The sequence below is a fragment of the Chamaea fasciata genome, unplaced genomic scaffold (assembly GCF_029207755.1).
Source record: "Chamaea fasciata isolate MVZ Bird 193981 ecotype frontalis unplaced genomic scaffold, bChaFas1.0.hap1 SCAF_8, whole genome shotgun sequence".
Lineage (NCBI taxonomy): Eukaryota > Metazoa > Chordata > Aves > Passeriformes > Sylviidae > Chamaea > Chamaea fasciata.
This window is the reverse complement of record NW_027094093.1, coordinates 17860218-17881198: the sequence shown is the minus strand read 5'-3', so window position 1 is coordinate 17881198 and position 20981 is coordinate 17860218. Positions and strand designations below refer to the sequence as shown.

General features: G+C 43.3%; 1 protein-coding gene across 4 annotated transcripts in view; it reads right to left on the bottom strand.

The window, feature by feature from the left end:
- Nucleotides 1-2428: 2428 nt before the first annotated feature.
- WIPF1 (WAS/WASL interacting protein family member 1) overlaps nt 2429-20981 on the bottom strand; it is a 54825-nt gene continuing 36272 nt past the window's right edge. For 3 of the 4 annotated variants that reach the window (XM_066189899.1, XM_066189900.1, XM_066189901.1), the window contains 7 exons: nt 19020-19108; nt 17414-17543; nt 15029-15208; nt 13042-13797; nt 10354-10569; nt 8629-8742; nt 2429-7320 (listed from right to left, as the gene is read on the bottom strand). In XM_066189899.1, the coding sequence (XP_066045996.1) occupies nt 7265-7320; nt 8629-8742; nt 10354-10569; nt 13042-13797; nt 15029-15208; nt 17414-17543; nt 19020-19108 (1541 nt within the window). In that variant the 3' untranslated portion in view covers nt 2429-7264. The remainder of the gene's footprint in view (nt 7321-8628; nt 8743-10353; nt 10570-13041; nt 13798-15028; nt 15209-17413; nt 17544-19019; nt 19109-20981) is intronic. The other variant, XM_066189902.1, reaches the window with a different exon arrangement.

Sequence of the window (20981 nt, the reverse complement as noted above, 5' to 3'; positions counted from 1 at the left end):
TCACCCACAGCCTTTACCTTGTTCTCTTCAAAGTGCTCTGATTGCTTCAGCTGCCTTTTGCTCTCATGGCTTGATAGTGCTCAGCCTTCAGACGCAGGGGCTCTGCTGCTCCACAGGGCACACGAGGGCTCACCAGTAACCCTGAATTTACTAAAACTTCTGCTAGAAGGGAGAAGGACAGGAATGACTCATTTTCACATCCCTGTATATACGAATGCTTCCTTCAAGTTGGGTAACACCCAACACCCACTGCTTAAACAGCCATCTCTGCATGAATACAAAAACATGTTCAGAAGGGAACTGGTTACAGGCTTTATCACGTATAGTGTTCACACCCCGTTGGAGCCAAAAAACTTTTGCACACAGGCACATGCAAAAGGTAGCCAAAGTGGTCCTCCTGGGGAAAGGCATTGCACAGTGATAAAGCCCTGCCCCAGCTGCAGGGAGAAATCACCAGTTCCTGTTTTGGAGAGAGAAAGGATGGACAGCAACCAACAGCCCTCTCTGTCCACCTTTAACTTAGAGGTGCTTAGGCAGAGGTATTCTAGAAAAAAAAAATCCAAGAAGAATCCATTTTGAAAATGAGAAATGTATTTCTGTAGGCTAATCAGCATTCTTGAAGAAAAAGCCTTTTTATCTATAGGCAAAAGAAGAGTGGTTAATAACAAAGAGGAAAAATGATGGGAATGAGAAGAGCCTTACTGCCATATCACATAGACAGCTTTCATAATAGATTTCTATTTTACATTTTGAATGTAGCTTTTGCCAAAGTCATATATCTTAAACCACAAATATGTTTTAAGATTAAAGAAGAGATGATCTGATGTTGTTGTTCAGTAGACAGATAGATATTGGATACAAGGTAATGTTAGCAGCAACCACCCCATTTTTTTCTCTCTGTTTAACCAAAACATTTTTGTGTCAGTCATCCTTTCCTCAGGATTGTTTCTCTACCTGGACTGCTGTTGAAATCTTTAGATAGGTTAAGAGTTTGATTGTCAATTATCTATTTCATTAGTTAATCTAAATAATATACTAAGTGTTTTACAGAGATGTATGGGCCAATATTTAGTTCCAAAATCAGTAATTTGCTGGGACTAAGTTACTATGTTCAGTGTAAAATGGAGTCAGACTGGGCAAGAGGGCAGAGGGGAGCAGCCTGTGCATAGGAGGCAGGAAGGTCATTGGAAATTGCTGAACCACGATCAAAGGAGTTGCCTATTTCTGTGTGTGCTGTGTGCAACACGAGCCTTCCTGCAGGGAGCAGTCAGAACTGTTTTACAGCGTAGTCCATGGGCTTCTTTTAAATCAACAGCATTTGTTGAGTTAAATGAAGGAAGGACTATGTTGTCGTTGTGACAAGGTCACAGAATGCTCAGCTCAGTTCCCTCTTCCTGAAGCCAAGCAATTTGATTTCTTGAAAACCAGAAAAGACCATGTTTTCTTTGGTAAAACATGTGATAGACAGTCCTACTAGCTGATGATTAGATCCATACCTCTGTGTTCTCACTCAAGGCTGTTGCCACTGAGATCTGCAAACAAAGGTCTCACAGCCTGCTGAGCCAGCTCCTTTACAGCACATCAGCTTCCCCCACTCTCCATCATGGTTTCTCTGTTTCTATAGCCCAGGCACCAGGACTGCTGGGTCTCCAGGCTACACAAGGGTTGGTGGCCTTCTAAGAAAGTGGTCTTTATCTCAGTCAGTCTGTAAAATTAAGGTATCAAGAAGCAGTCCCCAGAGGCGTCAAAGGATCCGCAACCTGCATAAGAGTAAACCTGATGCTTAAGTTTTTGCAAGATAGATGAGTTACAGTACAGAGCTTTTTAGCTTTTTAAATTACCCTTCTAATGAGAAGCTGGAAGTGTAGCCTGAATTTGAACCTCTTGTGGACTTTTATCAGAGGGTCTTTCTTTGATCAACCTGGTCCAAGTTATCTGAAAAGCTTAACACCTATGATAAACAACAGGGCTCCAAAGTCAAAAGGAGGGTTTCATTTGTTTCTTATTCCCTGGCAGCTTTCTGCCTTGTAAGTGGAGACACATCAAACAAAAATCTACACTAACTGCAGTGATTTTCCATGTCATCTTCCCCTGGCAAGTGCCTAGCTTGCCCTGCCAAGAGCCAATGGCCACAGCTCACCCAACAGCCACCTGCAAGTACAGCATCACGAACCACTGGTTTTCAATCATTCTTTATCCTAAAGTAAACTCATTATTTCTCCTTATCTGCAGGTGTCCTTCATTCTACGTAGGACCGAAGTCCTCTGAGCATTACTGCTGTGCTGCTGTCCAATGGCAGACAGGAGAGGTGGGGAACAGCTCACCCAGCTCCTGCCAGGCTCAGTGCTATGTTCCTGCTAAAGCCAACGTGTGCTTTTGTCAAAAAAGTAACTGTGTTTGTCCTCAATGTAACAGTCTGCACCACCAATTAAATAAAAGTAAAATTTATTTGGTATAGAACAGAAAAATAAGGAGAACAAAATCACGTACAAAATAAATGTTAAACAAAAAATTCACAGAACTAGATTAATATTTTATAAAAAGCTCAAACTTTAAGCATCTGATAGAAATGTCACTTTCTGCTCAACCTGTTTTATGTTTCCCTCTCTCTTGTGCGGCTTTGGAAATCCAAATTTACATGTCTTCCTCTGCATGCATTAGTTTACACTAAGGAATATTTATCACAGACAAACTGTATTTCAAAATGGCAACGTGCATAAATGGTTACTCCCTTAAAACATGCAGTTTCCATTTTTTCTTTTTTAATCTGCATACCTACCTGCTGCATACTCACTGAGACCATACACACATGCCCTGCTTCTGCCTGAGTTATCCCAATACTCCCCTCTTTGCCAATGCTCCAGTTTAGATTTTAACTGAAAGGTCCAAACACATCCATCTTACAGGCTACAAGATCCTTGCTTTCTTCCAATGTACATGTTCCATGAATTTGAACTTAAAGTGCTCCTGATATCTCAGGTGAGAGGTTCTCCTAATTTTCTGGTGAATACTGTTTAAAAGATTAAAGCTCACACAATCTGTGTTCATGGAGTCAATGTACCGCTGTAACAGGTTGTTTGCACCCAGCTGTGAGACAAAAGTGTTCACACCACTGTGATGTGGAACTAAAAAATGCACATTTTATACAGTCATTTTTAATCTAGTACTGGTAACAACATTCAGCCAATTGGTTTTTTTTTTCCTTGAGCAATCTTCTCTTTTCCAGCGTCCTGTGGCCAAGGGGCTCTCTCTAGGTCTCTCAACATTTGACATTCTGCTTAAATTAACCTCAGTTTGATCACTCCACTCCATTCTTTACCTCCAAGGCAAAAAGTACCCTTTCTATTTCCATACTTCTGTACAGAAGATTGTTGTGTTACAATGCATGTGATGCACGATAGCAGTTTAGCTCCTTTTACTTTGCTTCAAGACAGATCTACTTCTTCAAGTGTCATGCAAACACTTGATGCTGCAAGGAGAAACTACCGCCCAGTTTTTTAAGTGACAATATAAGGAACTTCTTTCACACTGCTGTCTAGCAGAAAAAAAAAAAAAAGAAAAAAAGAAAAAAAAAAAGAAACAACCCTTATGATTCTTTCAGTGTTGGGAAATGCTGGCTTTTAAACAAGAACTTTGCGATGTCATTTATTTCATTTACAGAAATACACACTTCCTGAATCACAACCTGAGTTTCCTTTAACAACTCTGAACATTCATCACTGTGACCTCTTCTCCCAATGGCTGGTGCAGAAAGTCATAACAAACATAACATGTGCTTTTCTTCCAAAAATATAGAGGAGAAATTATTTTTACATGGTACAAAAGTTATTCTCATTTTATTTATGGAGTTGAATTAAACAAAAATGAACATCCGTGGCCATTGTCACACAGTGTGAGCCTCAGTGATAACGCAAGAAGATAGGTTGAGGAATGAGGATTTATAATACAATGCCAACAAAACAAACCCAGCAAATCTTATATGCAAGCAGTGAATCAGATTTAGTTCTGTAACCTATGCAACCACACTGAAGTCAGCTGGGCTGTGCAAACAGCAGTGTCAGACACTGGTTTGAGACAGGTCTAAACTTTGAGAGCAATACCAGCAGCTGATTGTGAAGCCAACCAGTGCCTACATACACCTCACCTACACACTGATCCAGTGGCCTCTCCACACACTGGGCTCCACCTGGAGTCAGCAGATCAAGCACACAACAACAGCAGGGTTTGGCTCAAACCTTGTAAAATGCTACTGTTGGCACAATTTAGTTAGGACCCGGAAGAGCAAAATCTATTAATTCTTCTATTGAGACACATAAAAGTTGACTAAAAAAGACATAAGGCACCATTGATTCAACCTGGTTTGTATTATTCTTTTTAAACACTTCATAGTGAAATAAATACTTTAATACTGATCATACTGTAAATAGCTACTGCTACATGAAGCAATATATTGAATGATAAAATGCTGCATTGTTCTGGAATATATCTAGGGACTTTTAGAGCAAAACATATAAATGGAAACGCTGTTGTTATCTGAACAAAAATGCCCCTTTCTGCAGTATTAAGCTATTTTACATGTATGCCAACATCTATTCTGAAGAGGTTTCTAGAGTAAAAAAGAATTGCAAAAACCTAAGCAGTTCAGGATTCTTGGTTTGTTAACTGGGGGCCTTTTACATGGCACATTTTAAACTGAAACTGAAGCTGGTTTTCCAAGTCTTTGGTAGTGGTCCAGATTTCTGGTCAGAAAACCTTGCTGAAACAATTAAATACAAGATACTTTGAATGATACAGAGAATTGGCAGAACATTGGGCAGCATTTTCATTGACTTACCAAAGTAAAATAGTCATGTTCAAAGCAGGTAAGTTATAAAAAAGATGTGATTTCTGGAGGGTTGGGTTTGGTTTTTTTTGGCTGCATAGCTATTTGGATATTAACAAGGATTTGGCAGGTCAAGGTACTGAAAATGTTGTATTCTTAAATTCAAAATATTGTTCTTAGAAAGGTATTAAGTGCTTCAGTTTTCAAATATGAACACAATAATTTATCCTTTAAGTTATTATCCTAAAAACCTTATTTGGACTTCTATTCACAAAATAATATCTCAAAGAGACAGGCACTTTAAGTGACATCCACAAAATACATATAAAAAAATTCAGCATTGTGCCAGGCTTGATCCCAAGGTGCACCTGTCACATGGAGGTCCCACCAGTATCTGTTTAAGAAACTCTTACAGCCACGATCCTGCAACTGGATGTAGACACATCCCTGCGCCTGCGCATTTGATTGCAGGTTCAGGACCGTAAACAGTAACTTAAAATAGGTCATTAGATACAAAAACGTAAAAAACAGGTACATAATCAAATGCTATCACAGCTAAGAAGATTTTGTAAACAAACACTGAAAAGACCAAATTAAATTTGATCTGGCCAAATCCAACTCTAGTCTCATCACCTTCAATGTGATGTCCAGGCTGCCAGGCGGAAGGTGGATCTGCCCCTCCCTGCTGGCAGACAGAGCAAAAAGCCCTATGATGCACAGACATTTCAGCAGGGTCCAGACTCTCTTTGGCTAAATTCCCTAGATTTTCAAGGACTGGCCTCATTTTAGCTGCAGAGTATACTTAGGATCATGTCTCCCATGTTAGAGAAACATTTTCTTAACCTACATGACTAGTTTCTATGTTTTATTTGGGTTTTTTTTGAGCAACACCCTGTGAAGCATGGCTGCTGACACAGGCTTGGTAGGGATCCCAAAAACACATTGAAGAAACTTACTGCTGATGAGACTGAAGGGACATTTTTCAGAGCTAAACTTCAGATGTCCAATTAACAAAGAGCTATCATTCACCAATATTTCAAATCCAAAATTATCATCCTCTAATTTCCAAAGGCATTTTATACGCACTTAGATCCACTTATAAAATTCACTCATACAATGAGCTCTTTTCTTATACACAAAATTTAAAGCCATTAAACATATTAACCACTTGCCACAATGTTAGAATACTTTACTCCTTCTTCTATCAATGTATCTATTGCAGCTCTCTGTAGAGACTCCTTTCAGCAAAGTTTGAAAGGACAGACTTCATGGCCCACTCAGAAGACCAAATCTTTCCATTTCCCTTGAACCAGTGCAGACAGCAAATTTTGGATGCTCCCACTTGAATGTACAAACGCTGGACCCTCCTCACAACATCAAAGGGCTTTCACTAAGGAACGTTTTTGACCGTGGCTGCTCTACCATAATGGAAGTCAAACACAAGCTCTCTGAGACTTGTGACCTAAGTTCCAAGAAGCTTTTTAAGTCAAACCCCATCATTTAGTTGTACCAGAGAAACAACTGGAAAGCCGTCTGTGGAGCACTGGCATTAGTGAAGCTTTACAGGAGGAGCCTGCAACTACAATAACTGCTGCGTTGCACTCAGACTGCTTTCTGAGGACTCTTTGCATGCAGTATCATCAAGCAGAGGGCATTACAGGAATCCAGGGCAGGGATGACATGATGTGGGTTGGTCCACATAAGAGTAGGAGAGAATTAGGTCACAGAACACATAACACTTTTAAAAAAATAGGAAAGAGGGTTAAAATATATATATATATATATATTTATGCTGATTAATTCTTCATTTGTGCTTTTCTTTGGAAGATTCTCTGCAGATAAAAACAAGGCCAGAGACACTCCATCCTTGAGGCAAGATGTGCTGTGAATTGTTTAAGATTTGCTTGACTAAACTGAAGTGAAAAAATTAAAGATGAACTCTTTGTCACCATGTAGTAGGTCTATGGCTTGCAGAAGCAGATAGGCTGAGTTAGGCATGCAAAGAAGGATCCAGGGGACTCTTGGCTACACTTTTTAACCAGAAACTGGTTTTTTAAACATCAAATACTTTCTCATTAAAATAATACAGCTACTGCACCCAAAGGGAATGGAACAGCTCTGTTCAAGCTCTATCAAATTCAGGGCCAGACCTCCCACGGTGCTCTCCAGGGGATGGGGTTGGACACAGTAAGCATGATGCACGTATGTTCTGTAGGGTCCACAAAATGCCTGCAGTTTAAGCAAATAAAATTCATAGCTTTGAGCAACTATAGTCCATAAGCCACATCTATTACTTCTGTAATAGAGATTGAAGTTTGTTCCAGCTGACAAGCCAAAAGTGGAAATCAATCAAGACAGACAACTTTCCAGTCATGTGGACAGGAGAGCTGACTCAAAGGAACTTGAGAACAGATGTCACCCAAAGATGGGCAGGAACCCATTTCACCTTGGTATAGGCGGGAGCGGGGGGGCACCTCTTTCTTTTCGCACAGACCCACCTAAAAGAGAAAGAAGGTTTTTTGCGTTACTCCTCCTGGAATACTCCTTCTTTTGAAGGGGGAGTTTACATCCAAGCAATCAATTCAGTAACTGGTGAAAATCTACTAATTTTCATGCCTGGCCATTAAAAAAAAAAAGACAACTTTGTAGAGTTTCTGGTTAGTTTTATTAAACAACATCAGAACTTCAAACACTGTAGAATAACGTTTTTAGCTAATGCTATCCCTAAAGCCTGGAAAGCACATGTATTTTGGTCCACTGTCCCCTTCCTAGAGCAGACTGATAGTTTTTGCTAGCCTTACTAATTTATGTGAACACACAGCTTCTCAGTGCTACTTGCAATACATGCAAATCTCAACAAAAAGTGGCAAGCTCTAAACACAGTAAAATTTCCAAACTCTTAATATTTTTCCCTATATGAAGATTTTCATAGCAAACCCATAAAAGGAAACATAAAAATACACATATGTTACTTTGCTTTCCTTCTTTGTGGAAATACAAATGGGATGAAAGCTAACAGGGCAAAGTGAACAGTCAGAGACTAACAGGAATCTCTGCTTCAACCCAAAACTTCATCATCTGGAAACAGGAGAGAAATATCTGAGTATACAGATGCTTACAGGATAACTATGAGCCACCAATGTCACTGGCTGTGAAAGAAGTAATTGATCCTTGGGTGTATCAGGCAAAATACCATTAAAGAAGATAGGAAACATTCACACTGCTGCAGAAGACATGTTTGAAACCTTAGCTGGAACAGCATGTAACACTGATTGGAAAAGACAAAAACCAAACAGAAATGTATACCTAAGCAGCTCTGACGATCAGAGAACATGGTTTGGAAGCAGAGTGTAGTACGTCCAGATTCAATCAGCCCAGCAAAACAAAAACTGAGAGGAGGATATGACTGTTGTCTTAAAAAACATGAGGAGTTTAACACAGAAGAAGAGAGGAAAACTAAACTCAAGGATGATGCTGGCACAAAAATAAATGAGTTGTACACGAATTTAGATGGGAAATGAGGAGAAAATCCAGAGGGGTTTTGTGGTTCTGGCTGCCTAGAGCAGAAGGGCTGACTATAATGGCAGAGCTGGTCACTTAGAGTACATGTTTCAACTTAAAAACCAAACAATTTCCCCACTCAAAAAGTTTTAGATGGCTTGTACCTGTGAACCTGCCATTTAGCTTTTCCTCGGTGGTGAGGAAGGATGATCAGACTGTTAGTCTGAGAAGTCTGGAAACCTCAGCATCCAGACTCTTCCCCATGCACATTGGTTTTAGGACAATACGCTGAAATTCTAACTTACCTCTACTGTCATTTCTTGCTAGTTTACTGGGATAACTTCTGTTCATGGGTACATATGGCTCTGGAGGTGGCAAATCAGATATCGGATGAAAAGAAAATCTGCTTTCCCATTCATCTGAAAAAAAATCCCATGCAATTTACTCATTAGTTTTCTGACATAGCTTAGGAAAGTAAATTGACATTGACATCATGTTTAATGCACGTTTTATATTGCAAAATGCTTACAGAGGTGAGCATTGAACCAGCATTCTCTTAGGAAGTCAGGGAAGATGATGCTTTAGGTTAATTGGAGAATGAAAATTTTTATCAACTTTAACTGATCATTTTGCCAATTTAATGCCAAATCACTTATCATGAAAACAGCCATAATTACACGCACAGACACACACATATATATGTGCTACCACAACTGCCTAGTTTCTCCTACTTCAGAATGGTATTTTGTTCCTGGTATAGAATTTACCAATATTCATGTGTCATTGATATACCGAGCTCAAAAGCATCATTTAAAGCATACTCCTATAAGCACTGTTTTTTCTCTCTTAATATTTATACTGGAAGAAGAAAAATAACCATTATGCTACAATTTATGACAGAGAATCCTGTATATAACTACTGTCAAAAATGGAAAAATACATCACTTGAAGCTATATCTCTTTAGACTACAGAGGCCCTTTTGCTGTATTTACTGAATCTATAGAATTCTAAATAAAGCAAGCTGACCAGTTTCTTCATTGAAATAACAGGAAATGTTCCAAGAGCTCTGCACCTGATTTTGAAAGCCTAAGGAAGAAAGTGTGGGCTAATTTAAATTTTGCCATTTCTTCACTTGCTTGCTTCAGGACTTTGTAACCATAACTTTCTTGTGATATTGCTGTATTTTACTGCATAATGTAATGAACAGCTAAGAAAATTCTACCTGGCACTTGTACATGTGGTTATTTGCTGGATCCAGTTTTTCTATGTTTACCCCCAAGGGTTGCAATCAGAAACCAGTGGGAAAAGGAGCTGCGTGTTCTGAACCCTGCAAATGACTTGTGTAGGAAGAAATATGCCTGTGATCCTTCTGCCTTACCTGACGCATGAAGATGCTTCAAAAGCATGAGTTATAGTTTCATTTTCTGTTTGCTTTTTTCTAACCTTATAAATGTCAGGAATACCAATTTTGGCCTCCTGTAATTAGCTGAAGGATTTATCTGTTCTATGCAAATAGAAAACAATTAAAAAGAAAAGCATGACGAATCTTTAAAACACAGCAATCTTGGACCTCATCTTTTTAATAAACACTAACAGAAATAGATACTTGACATTTTCAGCAATGTTCTGACAATCTCTTCCCTCATCTGTTGTTCAGCTTTTGAGTCATCTAACTTGTTGCGACTTTCAAAGTGTCAATGTAGCTGTGGTTTGAATTCATATTAAAATTGAAACAATTCCCTTCCTTTTTTCAGGGTATTTTTCAAAGGGTTATTTTGGAGACTGTATTGATGACTTTGCAATTCTGCTCTATTTATGGAGCTAGCATACAAGTTTTAGTTCTTACTAGTAGTTCAAGAAGTTCTTATTTGCCAGGGTTAATTGAGACCCCAAGTGACACCTCTGTTGTTCAGAAATCAAAGGTTGGTGCTAGAAACAAAGTCTCTATTCCAAACCTTTTCTGAGGTATTAGGGCCAAAAGCCACTACACCTTCTCTGCGGAGGGCAAACAGCTGGGAGGATGGCTCACCATCACCTGGATCCTGGAAGCCGTTTCTGATGGCTGCTGAGGGTGGTGGCGGTGGCGGCGGCGCTGCCGAGCCCGGCCGGTCGGGGGGAAGTGGAGGCCGTGGTCCACCTCCTCTCTGGCTGTCCAGCCCTGCCCGGGAAGGCAGCTGGGGAGTAGCGGGCAAAGCTCTCGAAGTGCTTCCATTCCTGCTTATGGGAGGAGGTGGTGGGAGCGGGCCTAGAGCAAGGCAAGAAGGAAGCACACAAATGCTGTTAACACCAGGGGTTACTCTGTCAGTGGAAAGCCACTGCTGGCATCCCAAGGCCTCCCACTAACAAAAAGGGCTGTTTTAGGACCCTAGGCCTCAAGCGGTAAAGGCCCTCAGCACACACTTCCCTGCTCTCCAGGGCTCTCTAGGGATTTGGTGCTGATTTGGAGAGTGCAGCTCAGAGGAGCAGGATGTATCTAAACATAAATACACTGCAGTGTCCATGCTCCCATTCCCTTCAGCTACAGAAGCCTCTGTAGAGGTCCAGGTCCTTAAAGCCACTTTCAAACCACTCTAAATTAACAGCGGCCACAACAAGCAGAAGTCTCAGCTGGAATTCAGGGTGCTGTGGAGGTCTGAACCGTAACACATTTCCTTTCCAAGTACCAATGCAAGGCAAGAGGATGGGCAGCAGAAGACACCTGCTACCTCTGCTGCCTTCAGAGGTTCATTGTCCCTAGGGGTGGTCCCCTCTGGGTATCACAGCCAGGGTCTGTGGTGGCGCACAGGGGAGCTCTGCCCAGGAGTGGCTGCGTTAAGCAGCAGCTCATCAGCTCACTAATTTATAAACAAATGAGCTGCATGACAGGTTTTTCAGTAGTTGGAGCACATCCACCTCCTGATAAACTGGAAACAGACCTCCCACACACTGGCATTTCCAGTGTTTGTGTATCTGTAACTGTCACGGACGTGACAGGTCAAATATGAAGGCACAGCCTACATAATACAGAGTGAGGGCTGTCCTGAGGGCAGGGGAAGGGTGCTTCTACAAGAGAAGTATATAAAGAGAGAAAAAGCTTCTTCTGCCAGGGAGAGAAGTGCCCATGGTTAGGACGCAAGAAGATGAAGCAGAGGGTGTGGAGAGTTAAGCATGTTCAAAAGTCTCAGTACCTCTGTTTGGCGTAGTTGGGCAACTGACAATTACGTTAATTTTCAATAAATGCTTCCCTATCTTGATGAAATCTATCTACAGACACGCACTTTGAAAAAGAGAGCAGTAGATATTGTGTCTCCCACAACAAGCATTGAAACGTTTCAAGAAACACGGTGTACTTAGTGTATTTTTGCTCCCCTTCATGTTTTACAAATTACTAAAGTTTGCCTTTAGGGAATGGTTTCCAAGAATGAGAAGCATTCAGCAACTTTAAGGCTAGCTCTGCTTGCTCTCTCTAAACGTAGCTAAACTCCATTGTCTATGCCGAACTGCTGCAGAATAGGCGTATTCATGTTTAGAATGTATTGCTACAACTTCCTTCTACTTACTAAGCCAGACTTGAGCCAGAAAAAAGTTAGTAGCAGGTTTACTAAAACCATCTGCCTCAGAAGAGGGTCAACTAGGAAAGCACTGGCAGAAGCCAAGGCCATCACAGAACAAACGCTTGGAAGTGACTGAATAATTGCAGACACTCTCTGTAACTTTGACCCATCCCCCCTGTCAATTGTAATGGGATTTCTCTGATTTATTTACTGCAGGCTGCACTAGCATTGTGCCATCCTCTGGGCTGGCAACCAGCTCCACATAGCACAGTTTCAGGGCCACCATTTTCTGTAGCTGCACGGCTGCTGTAGGTGCTGGAGATCCAGGCTGGTTTAAGAAGCCGGAAAGCAACAGAGTTGTCTGTGGGAGCTCCCATGACATTCATTTGTATTGTCTAGGACTGGGCAGGCTAAAGATGATTTCTGAGTTTATTCAAAGGATGAAATGAAAGGCAACTCCATGGAGTTTCCTAGCAGTATCCTCTGTGCAATGCTTTTCTCCACTTGATGTTATAAGGCTCGACTGTGCCTAACTTTTCTCATCTCCAAAGGGACAACTGTCAGGTATCAGAGAGCTGAGTTATGAAATGCAATTCTTAAAAGTTATGAACAGTAGTTGTCACAGAGGACCAAGTACATTATGAAATTGCTCAAAGGAGACAATTCTACATTTAGTCTAATTTGATGCCTACATATGGTAAGTTACAACACTTAGTCACGCTGTAACAAGTGCTATTACGTTTAACAACTGTTGGCCAGGTCTTTTATTAAAGCTATTTGTATTTGGCTGTGTGTGTGTGTCTCTGAACACGTAGAAGGTCAGGTTCCACAAACCTCCACTTGTGAGAACGCAACCATTAACTCACGCTGGTTGACTCAGGAAGTCAGATGCCGTCACTTTACCAGAAGCTTCTTTGCATCAAAGAACATAATGGGGAAATCCGTCTGCAACCCTTTTCAATTACAGTGACTATAATGAAAGTTACTAAGATCGGTAAAAGTAAATGTGATCACACTGGTGATGTACTTTGACTTTCCTTAAGCCACCACGATGCCCATAAACCCTCGCAGAATCCTAGCGCTTAACAGGGATGTCATCCTGGGATGTGTTTGCTGTGCCTGTGAAGCTGGCGCGAGCACGGCCAAAGCGCCCTCTTGCCGTGCCACCTGTCCCCGCTGCCTACCTGAGCGGCCGGGCGGGTCTCTGATGGGCGGCGGCGGCCTCTCGCCGGGCGGCGGGGGCAGCGGTCCGGAGCGGCCCCCGCCGGGCGCCGGGCACGACCCCAGCGAGATGTTCCTCTGCGGCAGCCGCGGCATCTCGTCGCCGGCGGCGGGGGCGGGCGGGACCGGGGGCGGCCCCGGCCTGCCGGGGGGCAGCGGGGGCGCCGGGGCGCCGAGGGCGGGCCGGGGGGCGGCGGGCACGGGCGGTTTGCTGTTCTGCGGCGGCGGCAGAGACGCCTCCCGGGCGGCGGGCGGCCGGTGCCCGGCGGGGGGCGGCGGCGGGGGCGGCGGCTTGTCCTCGGCCGGCCGGCCCGGGGTGGGCGGCAGCGGCGGCCGGCCCGAGAAGGGGAGCGCCCCGCCGGGCCCCGGCTGCCGGAAGGGCACGGCCGACCCCGCGCCCCGGCTGCCCGGGAAGGGCGGGGGCGAGGGTCCCAAGCTGGGCTGCCGGCTCAGCCCCGGCACCGGCGGCGACCCCCGGTTGTGCAGGTTGGAGGCGATGGGCCGGGGCGTGCTGGGCACCGGCGGCGGCGCCGCCTCGGGCTTCGAGCCGGCGTCGGGCCTCGGCGGCGGCACGCGGCTCCTCTGCGGGTCCGGGGCGGCGCTGCGCGGCCCCGAGGGCGGCCCCGGGAAGCGCGGCGGGCCGCTCGGCGGGGAGAAGGGCTTGGCGGCGGCGGAGCGGCCTCCGGGCGGCAGGACGGGCGGCCGGCCTCCCCCGGCGTCTGCGGACACAGGAGAGGGAGCATCAGCACCGTCGCACCGGGGCTGCGCTTCCGAACGGGCCGCGACCCCAGGCTCTGCGAGCGGCCGGAGCGCAGCCCGGCACGGAGTACCCCTGCCTTGCGGCTCAGCTCCAACCGCGGTACCATCGGGGAAACCACTCCAGAGTACCAGGTGACATCCTAATACTGCTTATGAGGCACGAGTTAAGTGGCCACAAAGTAACACAAGTGCTGCAGCCATCATACAGCAAGCAATAAACAGGTAGGGAAGAACTGGTGAAGAACAAGTACTGAATACCATTAACCCGAGAGCAAAGAAATCTTAGCTTTTAAATTACATTTAACAACAAAAGTTCAGCAAAAGGCTCTTTTCAACCCTTTCTAGTAGCTGTGATCTAAGGATGTAGCTGTGCACATCAGGAAGAAGGCAGCTGGCCCTGCGCTTCACAAGTACTGCTCTGCGATGCCAGGAACTTTTGTATTAATACAAGTTCCCAAAAATAGACTGTGACACAATAGAAAATACCAGCTCGGAGGGACTGTTTTGTACACGTTTGCTGAAAAATTATGTTAGACTATAAAATAGGTAATACTTGTAACACTCTACAAACTCCCATTGCCTAGTCCTTCTTCAGCAAGTATGGAATCCTATGTCCTTAAACTTAAAAAACTCAGTGGCCCCAGATGTGCTTTGTTTAGAGGGACGTGAGGCTTGGGGCAGCTGTTTGGTCAGCCAGAGGCACACTCCAGACAAGCCTCCATCTGCAGTGTGTGCACCAGCCAGCTGGGATGCCTCATGCACTCCCTAAGCAGCAAATCATGTTGTTGTGGAGCTGACACAAGTCAGTTTTTCCATTTGGAAAGTAGATCCTTTTTCCTGGTGCACAAAAAAGAATTAGCCTGGATCCTCCTCTGTTCCCCTCTGGTCCTGCACACCTAACAGCTAAGGCAGGATGTAATCTGCCTGACTGTACTTTGCAGGTAGCCATTCAACACTACCAAGATCTTTAGTTTTCATCAATAATGAGGAGGATGGGTGGAAAGGAAGTCTGGCTTCTCCCTCATAAAACCTAATAGTAAGAATAAAACAAGATTCAAACTGAAAATTACATTCCCTAGGAGCCTATGATATTTGATGGCTTTCTCAATCCCAGCAGGTAATTTATTGCAGCGCTATGAAGGTTTTATGCAACGTCATTTTTTCTCACTGGAAATTCAAGGTCTTTCTTACCAGCATCTCGACTTGCAGTACATCTGAGCTTTGGCATTCCTGCTTGAAAAAGGCCTCCAAGGCCAGGTGGTCCACCGCCACCAAAGCTGCCACCACTGCCACCACTAAAACCTCCGCCGCCGCCACTGCCACCTCCTCCAAAGCCACCACTGCCGCCACCTCCACCAGATCCTTTGGGTTCTGTTGGGAAAAAAGATCCCTCGTATTAGTGAAGCAAGACTGATCCTGCAAAGTCACCTCTTTCATTAGAATAATACTCACAGCTGGGGAAAAATAGATAAACTTTCAAAATACACAAGGTTTGGATCATCACAGCTACCATCATCACCACCACCACTGCACCATGGAGGAGCTGGTGCAGTAACCATAATAACCATGCCTCTGTGTTTTATTAAGCCATCACTTTAGTCTGCTCTAGACTGGAGAGCAGAGCAAATTGCTGCAGAGGATTAGGAACTGAGCATGGATGGGACCTCTGAGAATATAATCTAGTCTTTGTTAGCACCTTAGTTGCTTCTTCCTGTTTCTTTGTACTTTTGTTCTCTCATCCTTCCCCTCCACTTCTCCATAAGCAGAGACAGGGCAATCTCATGGGAAAAGGGAAGGAAGGAGGATGGCAGAAGGTCCTTCCCCTTGAAGGTGCCTCTGGGGATCACTGCTGGGAATGCACAGAATTCTCTCATTATTGATGATATTGCAACATATCTACTTATTTAAAGAAAGCCTAGTAGGAAGGGAGATGCCATTTCTGTAGGTTCAGAAGTGCAGGGACAGGATCATTAGCTGTTAATGCTTCCAATAGGCAGTAATTATTTTATCAGCCTTCCTTTTCTCTCCCATTTCTCTGTAATGTCAATATTTCTGCTGTGACAACTGAGTTGCCAAAAGTAAAATGAAAGTGTTTCCACAACTACAATACAGAGAAGAGCCTTATTCAGAGCATCACTGCAAAATCAGCAGGTGCACAGGTTGGGATATCTGTGGAGATCAGGTCTCAGATGCTGGGCCACATAGGCTAAGAGCAAGCTTAATTTCTTGGAATCCTAATTTCCACAACTTTGGACGGGTAAAAATTTCACTGACTTCAATGTAATTAAAACCTGTGGATGAAAAGCACTTCTAAAAATTTCCCCAAGAAAAAAGGAAGAGTGTATCCATGGGGGAATGTTTCACATTATCCTTCTCTTTCTTAAGCATGTCAGCTCAGTTCAGCTCTGACTCAGATAGGGTGTGAACCTCTGGAGAAATGCTGCTACCGTGGTTTAGTCTTTCATCATGATTTGTTAATTCATGTAAATAAGATAATAGGCTGCATAATTTTTATCTTACTGTTTACCCCCTCCTTTAATCCCCTCCTGCTCATTAATATAGCTAGCACATGTAACTTCACATTCAGGGATAATCTTTAAAAACTGTAGCTGGCTGATTGCAGGACTGTATCTATTTTTTAAAATTATTTTTATTTGGTCACACTCCTCTGGGCATTTCCTTCTTTCGCCATCATGTTCCTATCACAGTCCAGCCTTTAATTGCATGGCCAAACCTAAACTGAGGTGTATCACATTTGCTAATCAGTCTGCAGAAGTGTCTTTTCTCCTTAGGTAATGAATGGCATTCCTCTGTCAGCACAGGCCTGTGTTCCTCACTCTTGTCCTGTTTCTGTTTTGCCTTCCCAAAACTTTTGCTACATGGGCTTCTCCAGCCTCCTCTTGGCAGCAAGATACCTAGATATGCTGTGAGACACAGCAGCAGCACAGCTGAATAGAGACCTTATTTCCAGTCAGCTAAGTAGAGTCACTGCCTTGTGCAGTACTGCTGGGCTGGCTGAGCAGCAAGGCTCAGCCAAAAAGATAACACCCCTGAGTCACTCCAGGAGTGGCAAAGCTGCATGAAGCAGTGACACAGGTAGAGCTGTGGCTTCTGGCTGTGGTTTTGCTCTAAGTGGTACTGGAGCCAATGGTGTCATGCCAGGCATGCATCTATTCTTATATTGTTTATGCAAAAGTAGAGTCTGAAATTCCACTTTATTCTCTGTCCTCTCCTCAGTCCTTATGAGGGTTTTGTTTGCCTGATCTGCCTCAGGGCCTCAGGAGAACTCCTGGTAGGACTTGCATAGTTTTCTGATATAAGCAAACAGGAAAGTAAACCACTTTATGAGAATTAGCAAACAAATTAGCATTCACATTTCGTGAGCAGTACCTGATTTCTCAGCTGACTGTTCATTCATGAAGAATAGAATTTATTTTTATGCATGCCAATTTCTGGCATTTTCTTTTACCAACTCTCACGGCAATTCATCTGATGATATATAAAATAATTTTCTGCTTTCAGATCTGTAGAACCATTCATGCCTACAGAAATTCCAACATATAGAATCATACTTACTGTCTAGAATTGGAGCACTTCTGTCATTAGTAACAGTCTTCTTGAGCTTTTTTCCTTTGGTAATATCAGATAATAGAGCATTTCGCCCCGCTTGTTCTGACCTGCTTAGGGCTGGCTTTTCAGTATTTGCCTGTAAAACAAAAATTAAAAATGAGGAGGCAAAATAACCCCCAACTTCTAGATACAAAGTTCTGCTCAAATACTGTAGTTACCTGAGACTTCAGTGTCTGTTTTACCAGCACTGGAGTAGGTGGGTAGCATGCCATGTCTAGTTTTGTGAATGATATTACAGGTAGCTGTCCTTGTTACTGACTCAAAGTCCCCAACACTACTGCTATTCTAACCCACATTATTCATTAGAAACAGAACGCTTCTATATGAATTTACCTTTTTTGAACTCGTGATTTACAATGTCTGATTTTTTAAAAGCCAAGGCATATCTGTGGCAAATTGTCATTTTGGAGACTGAACAAGAACAGACTACACACATAACTTGATTATACAAGAAGGTGGACATTCTTGAAAGTTGTAGTGAAATACAGTTTCTAGATAGATCAGAGCAAAGATGGACCTTTGTCTGCTATTTTAGCTTAGATAGAAATACTTAAAAATGGCAATTGCCACTTCAATAATATTGACCTCTTCATACAGACCAAATAAAACCTTTGGACGTATGAGGTTGGTCTCAATGGTCCTCTCTTTTCATTTCATGTTTTGGTGACACAGTTTTTCAAGGAAGAACAAAAAAACTTCAAACAATACACCTACATGCACCTATACATGGCTCTTTCTTCTAGGAAATGGTTCCTGAAACATTTTTTTTTCCTAACTTATCAGATCACTATTATGGAGATTTCCTGAAAGGTGGGGAGAGTTGTCATGAAGGGACCAAGCAGAGTCTGTATCTTGCTTGTGGCACAAAATGAGGGAAAAGACTCTTCAGAGACAGCCCATTCTGTGTAATCAGCTACAGTTTTGCTCTGAAAATATCTAGGTACTTCAAAATATCATTTCAAGAAGCCTCCTCCTTCTTGTCAGTGAGGTGACTTACTGTTAAGAGAGCTAGCACAGCACAAGCTCTATTCCACTTTAAGTCAGGTCCAATGTAGTTTCACCCACCATGTTGTGCCAGCAGTGGATCCTGTGCTCTGATACCACAGGCTGGCTGAGGGAGCTATGCCCGCTAAGAGCTATCCTTACCAAATTTAAACAATAGGATTTATTTTTTTCCAGCTCAAGTCACGGAAGTACTGGAGTAAAACAAGGGAGAAGGTGGGACAACAAGTTTGGAGAAAGGCAAGGGGATAGCAAGACTTCAAATCCCCTTAGACAGGCTGTTGTCTCTCTACCAGATCAGCCACCAGTGTGGGAAGAATAAAAGCATGGACTGTTAGAGCGGATAGTCACATCCACATGAGAACTGGAAGGCAGTGGAAGTGATGGTCCTTCTCATAGGATCAGTGATCAGCCATAAACAATATGTTGGAGAGCTTTCCCCAAATATCATGGATACCTTCATCCACACCTCAGTATCTTTGGATATCCTATTCAAAGTGACAAGCAGCAGCAGAGAACAATGCACATATTTACCTCCTGTAAAACTTACCAAGGCTAGTGTTGGTGGTGGAGGGGGAGCTGGAGGGGGAGGAACAGGCATGGTGGAAGGCTGAGCTCTCTCTGCTCTTGCTAAGAAACCTGCACAGCGAAACACATACACAAAGTCTAGAGATTAATACATCTTAGTAAATAAATTTCTACGCAGCTAAGAAACATCCTTGCAGATAACAGGCTTATCTTCTAAATTTATGAAGTCTAAATAATTGGTAAAAAAAGCATTTTATATTTAATTGTATGGAAACCAGCTGCATCTTTAAACAGGGGCTCCCTACATGATCCCCATTGCCATACAAACTCCTCCAGTTTTGAACACTTACACAATCCGTGCATTGCTATGGCAGTGCACAAAATGCAGTAACCAAATTGAACTCTATTAAATCCAACAACCTTGTTCCCATGGAAGTGCTTCAGAATAGCCCCATAGCTATACCATCAACCCTTACTTCAAGAAGGCATCATACTTTAAGATCATACTCAGATACTGACTTGTTAAATCCCTTTAGTTGCTAAAAGATTCCTTAACCTACACTGTTATGAGTAGAGTGGAACAGCAAAGCTCTGGGATGGACTCATGCTTCTTCCTCCCTGCTTGCTCTGAAGATCCCAAGCTCCATCATCATGTCTGAATGCACCTTCCTCCTCCTCAGAAGCAGTACACACAGGCATGTTCTGGATATTTTCCCTGAGGAGGAAGAGTGAGCAGGCAGCCTGGCCTCTCATGCAGGCTGCTGCAGACAGAAAAGCCTAATGCTAAAAATCAGCCTTTCCCAAGCTTCCCTGCCAGAGACCAGGCTCCCATTTTTCCCCAGCCTAAGCTGAACATTCAGCCTCGGGCAATCCTAGGAGGGTCACACCTGAGACATAGAGATTTATTGCAACAAAATTATGGAACAACAACCAAAAAAAAAAGCCCAAGTTCCAAGGACTATATTTTCAAGTCCCAAGGGCTTTTTGCGGCATTTTGGCACACAGCTTGCTGTAACTGTGCCTGTCAGGGGCTTTGGAGCATTTCTAATAGTGCTGTGGCATTTCAGCATGTGCTTTACTCTTATCTGAGCTTTCACCCATGCTGGCCATTCACCTGAGCCACCTTTAGTAACAATGATTTGCCACCACTTTTATATAATGTTTGCATAAGACAGGTAAACACAGTGGGAATAGGAACAAGGGTAATTCTCCAGACAACCCCAGGCTGATGGCTGAAATCCCCAGGGCAGTTATTTACATGAATACACAGCTCTTACTTTTTAAAGTAACTTAATTGTTTTAGATGAAACCAAGGGGAAGTGTAATAGCACAGTATCTGTCAAATCAACATCATGCCAGTTGAAATGAACGGTTAAAATGAACATTAGGAAAATGTGCTGAATGAAACAAAATGGCATTTGCAGTGAGTCACCACCTACGAAGTCTGTAATGGCTCTGACATGGTTCATGATATGTGTGACAGAAAAAACTGTTTAGAAGTACAGATTTATCTCATCAGATGCTCATGCTTCAAAAGAAGTAGAATACAGCTGTAATCCCCCTTCCCTCCACCCTCTCCCCCCCAAATCACTGAGTTGCCTTCCTCAGAAGAAATATTTTCTGAAATAAGACTTCAATGGATTTTGTGTAAAATCTTTAGGGAGGAAGGAGTTAGATGCATCACCCATAGCTCTGGCTGACCATCTAGAAAAAGCATGGAGTTCAAAGTGGTGTGAGGCACTAGTGCTGTCTCGAGTGTCTGCAGTTTTTCCTCTCCCATACTGCAGAAACTGTTTCCAGTTGCTGTGAAAGTGCAGAGGGGAAGCTGGCGGATAGACAGACTGACTGACAAAGAGGAAACTGTGTGAAGCCAAGCCCACACAGTGCTATGCAAATGCATGTGTTCACACAGTCCTGAAAACAGACCAGCCTGCTCTCATCAGCCCTCTGCTGCATTACTGAGCATCTTAAGCTCCTCCAGAGA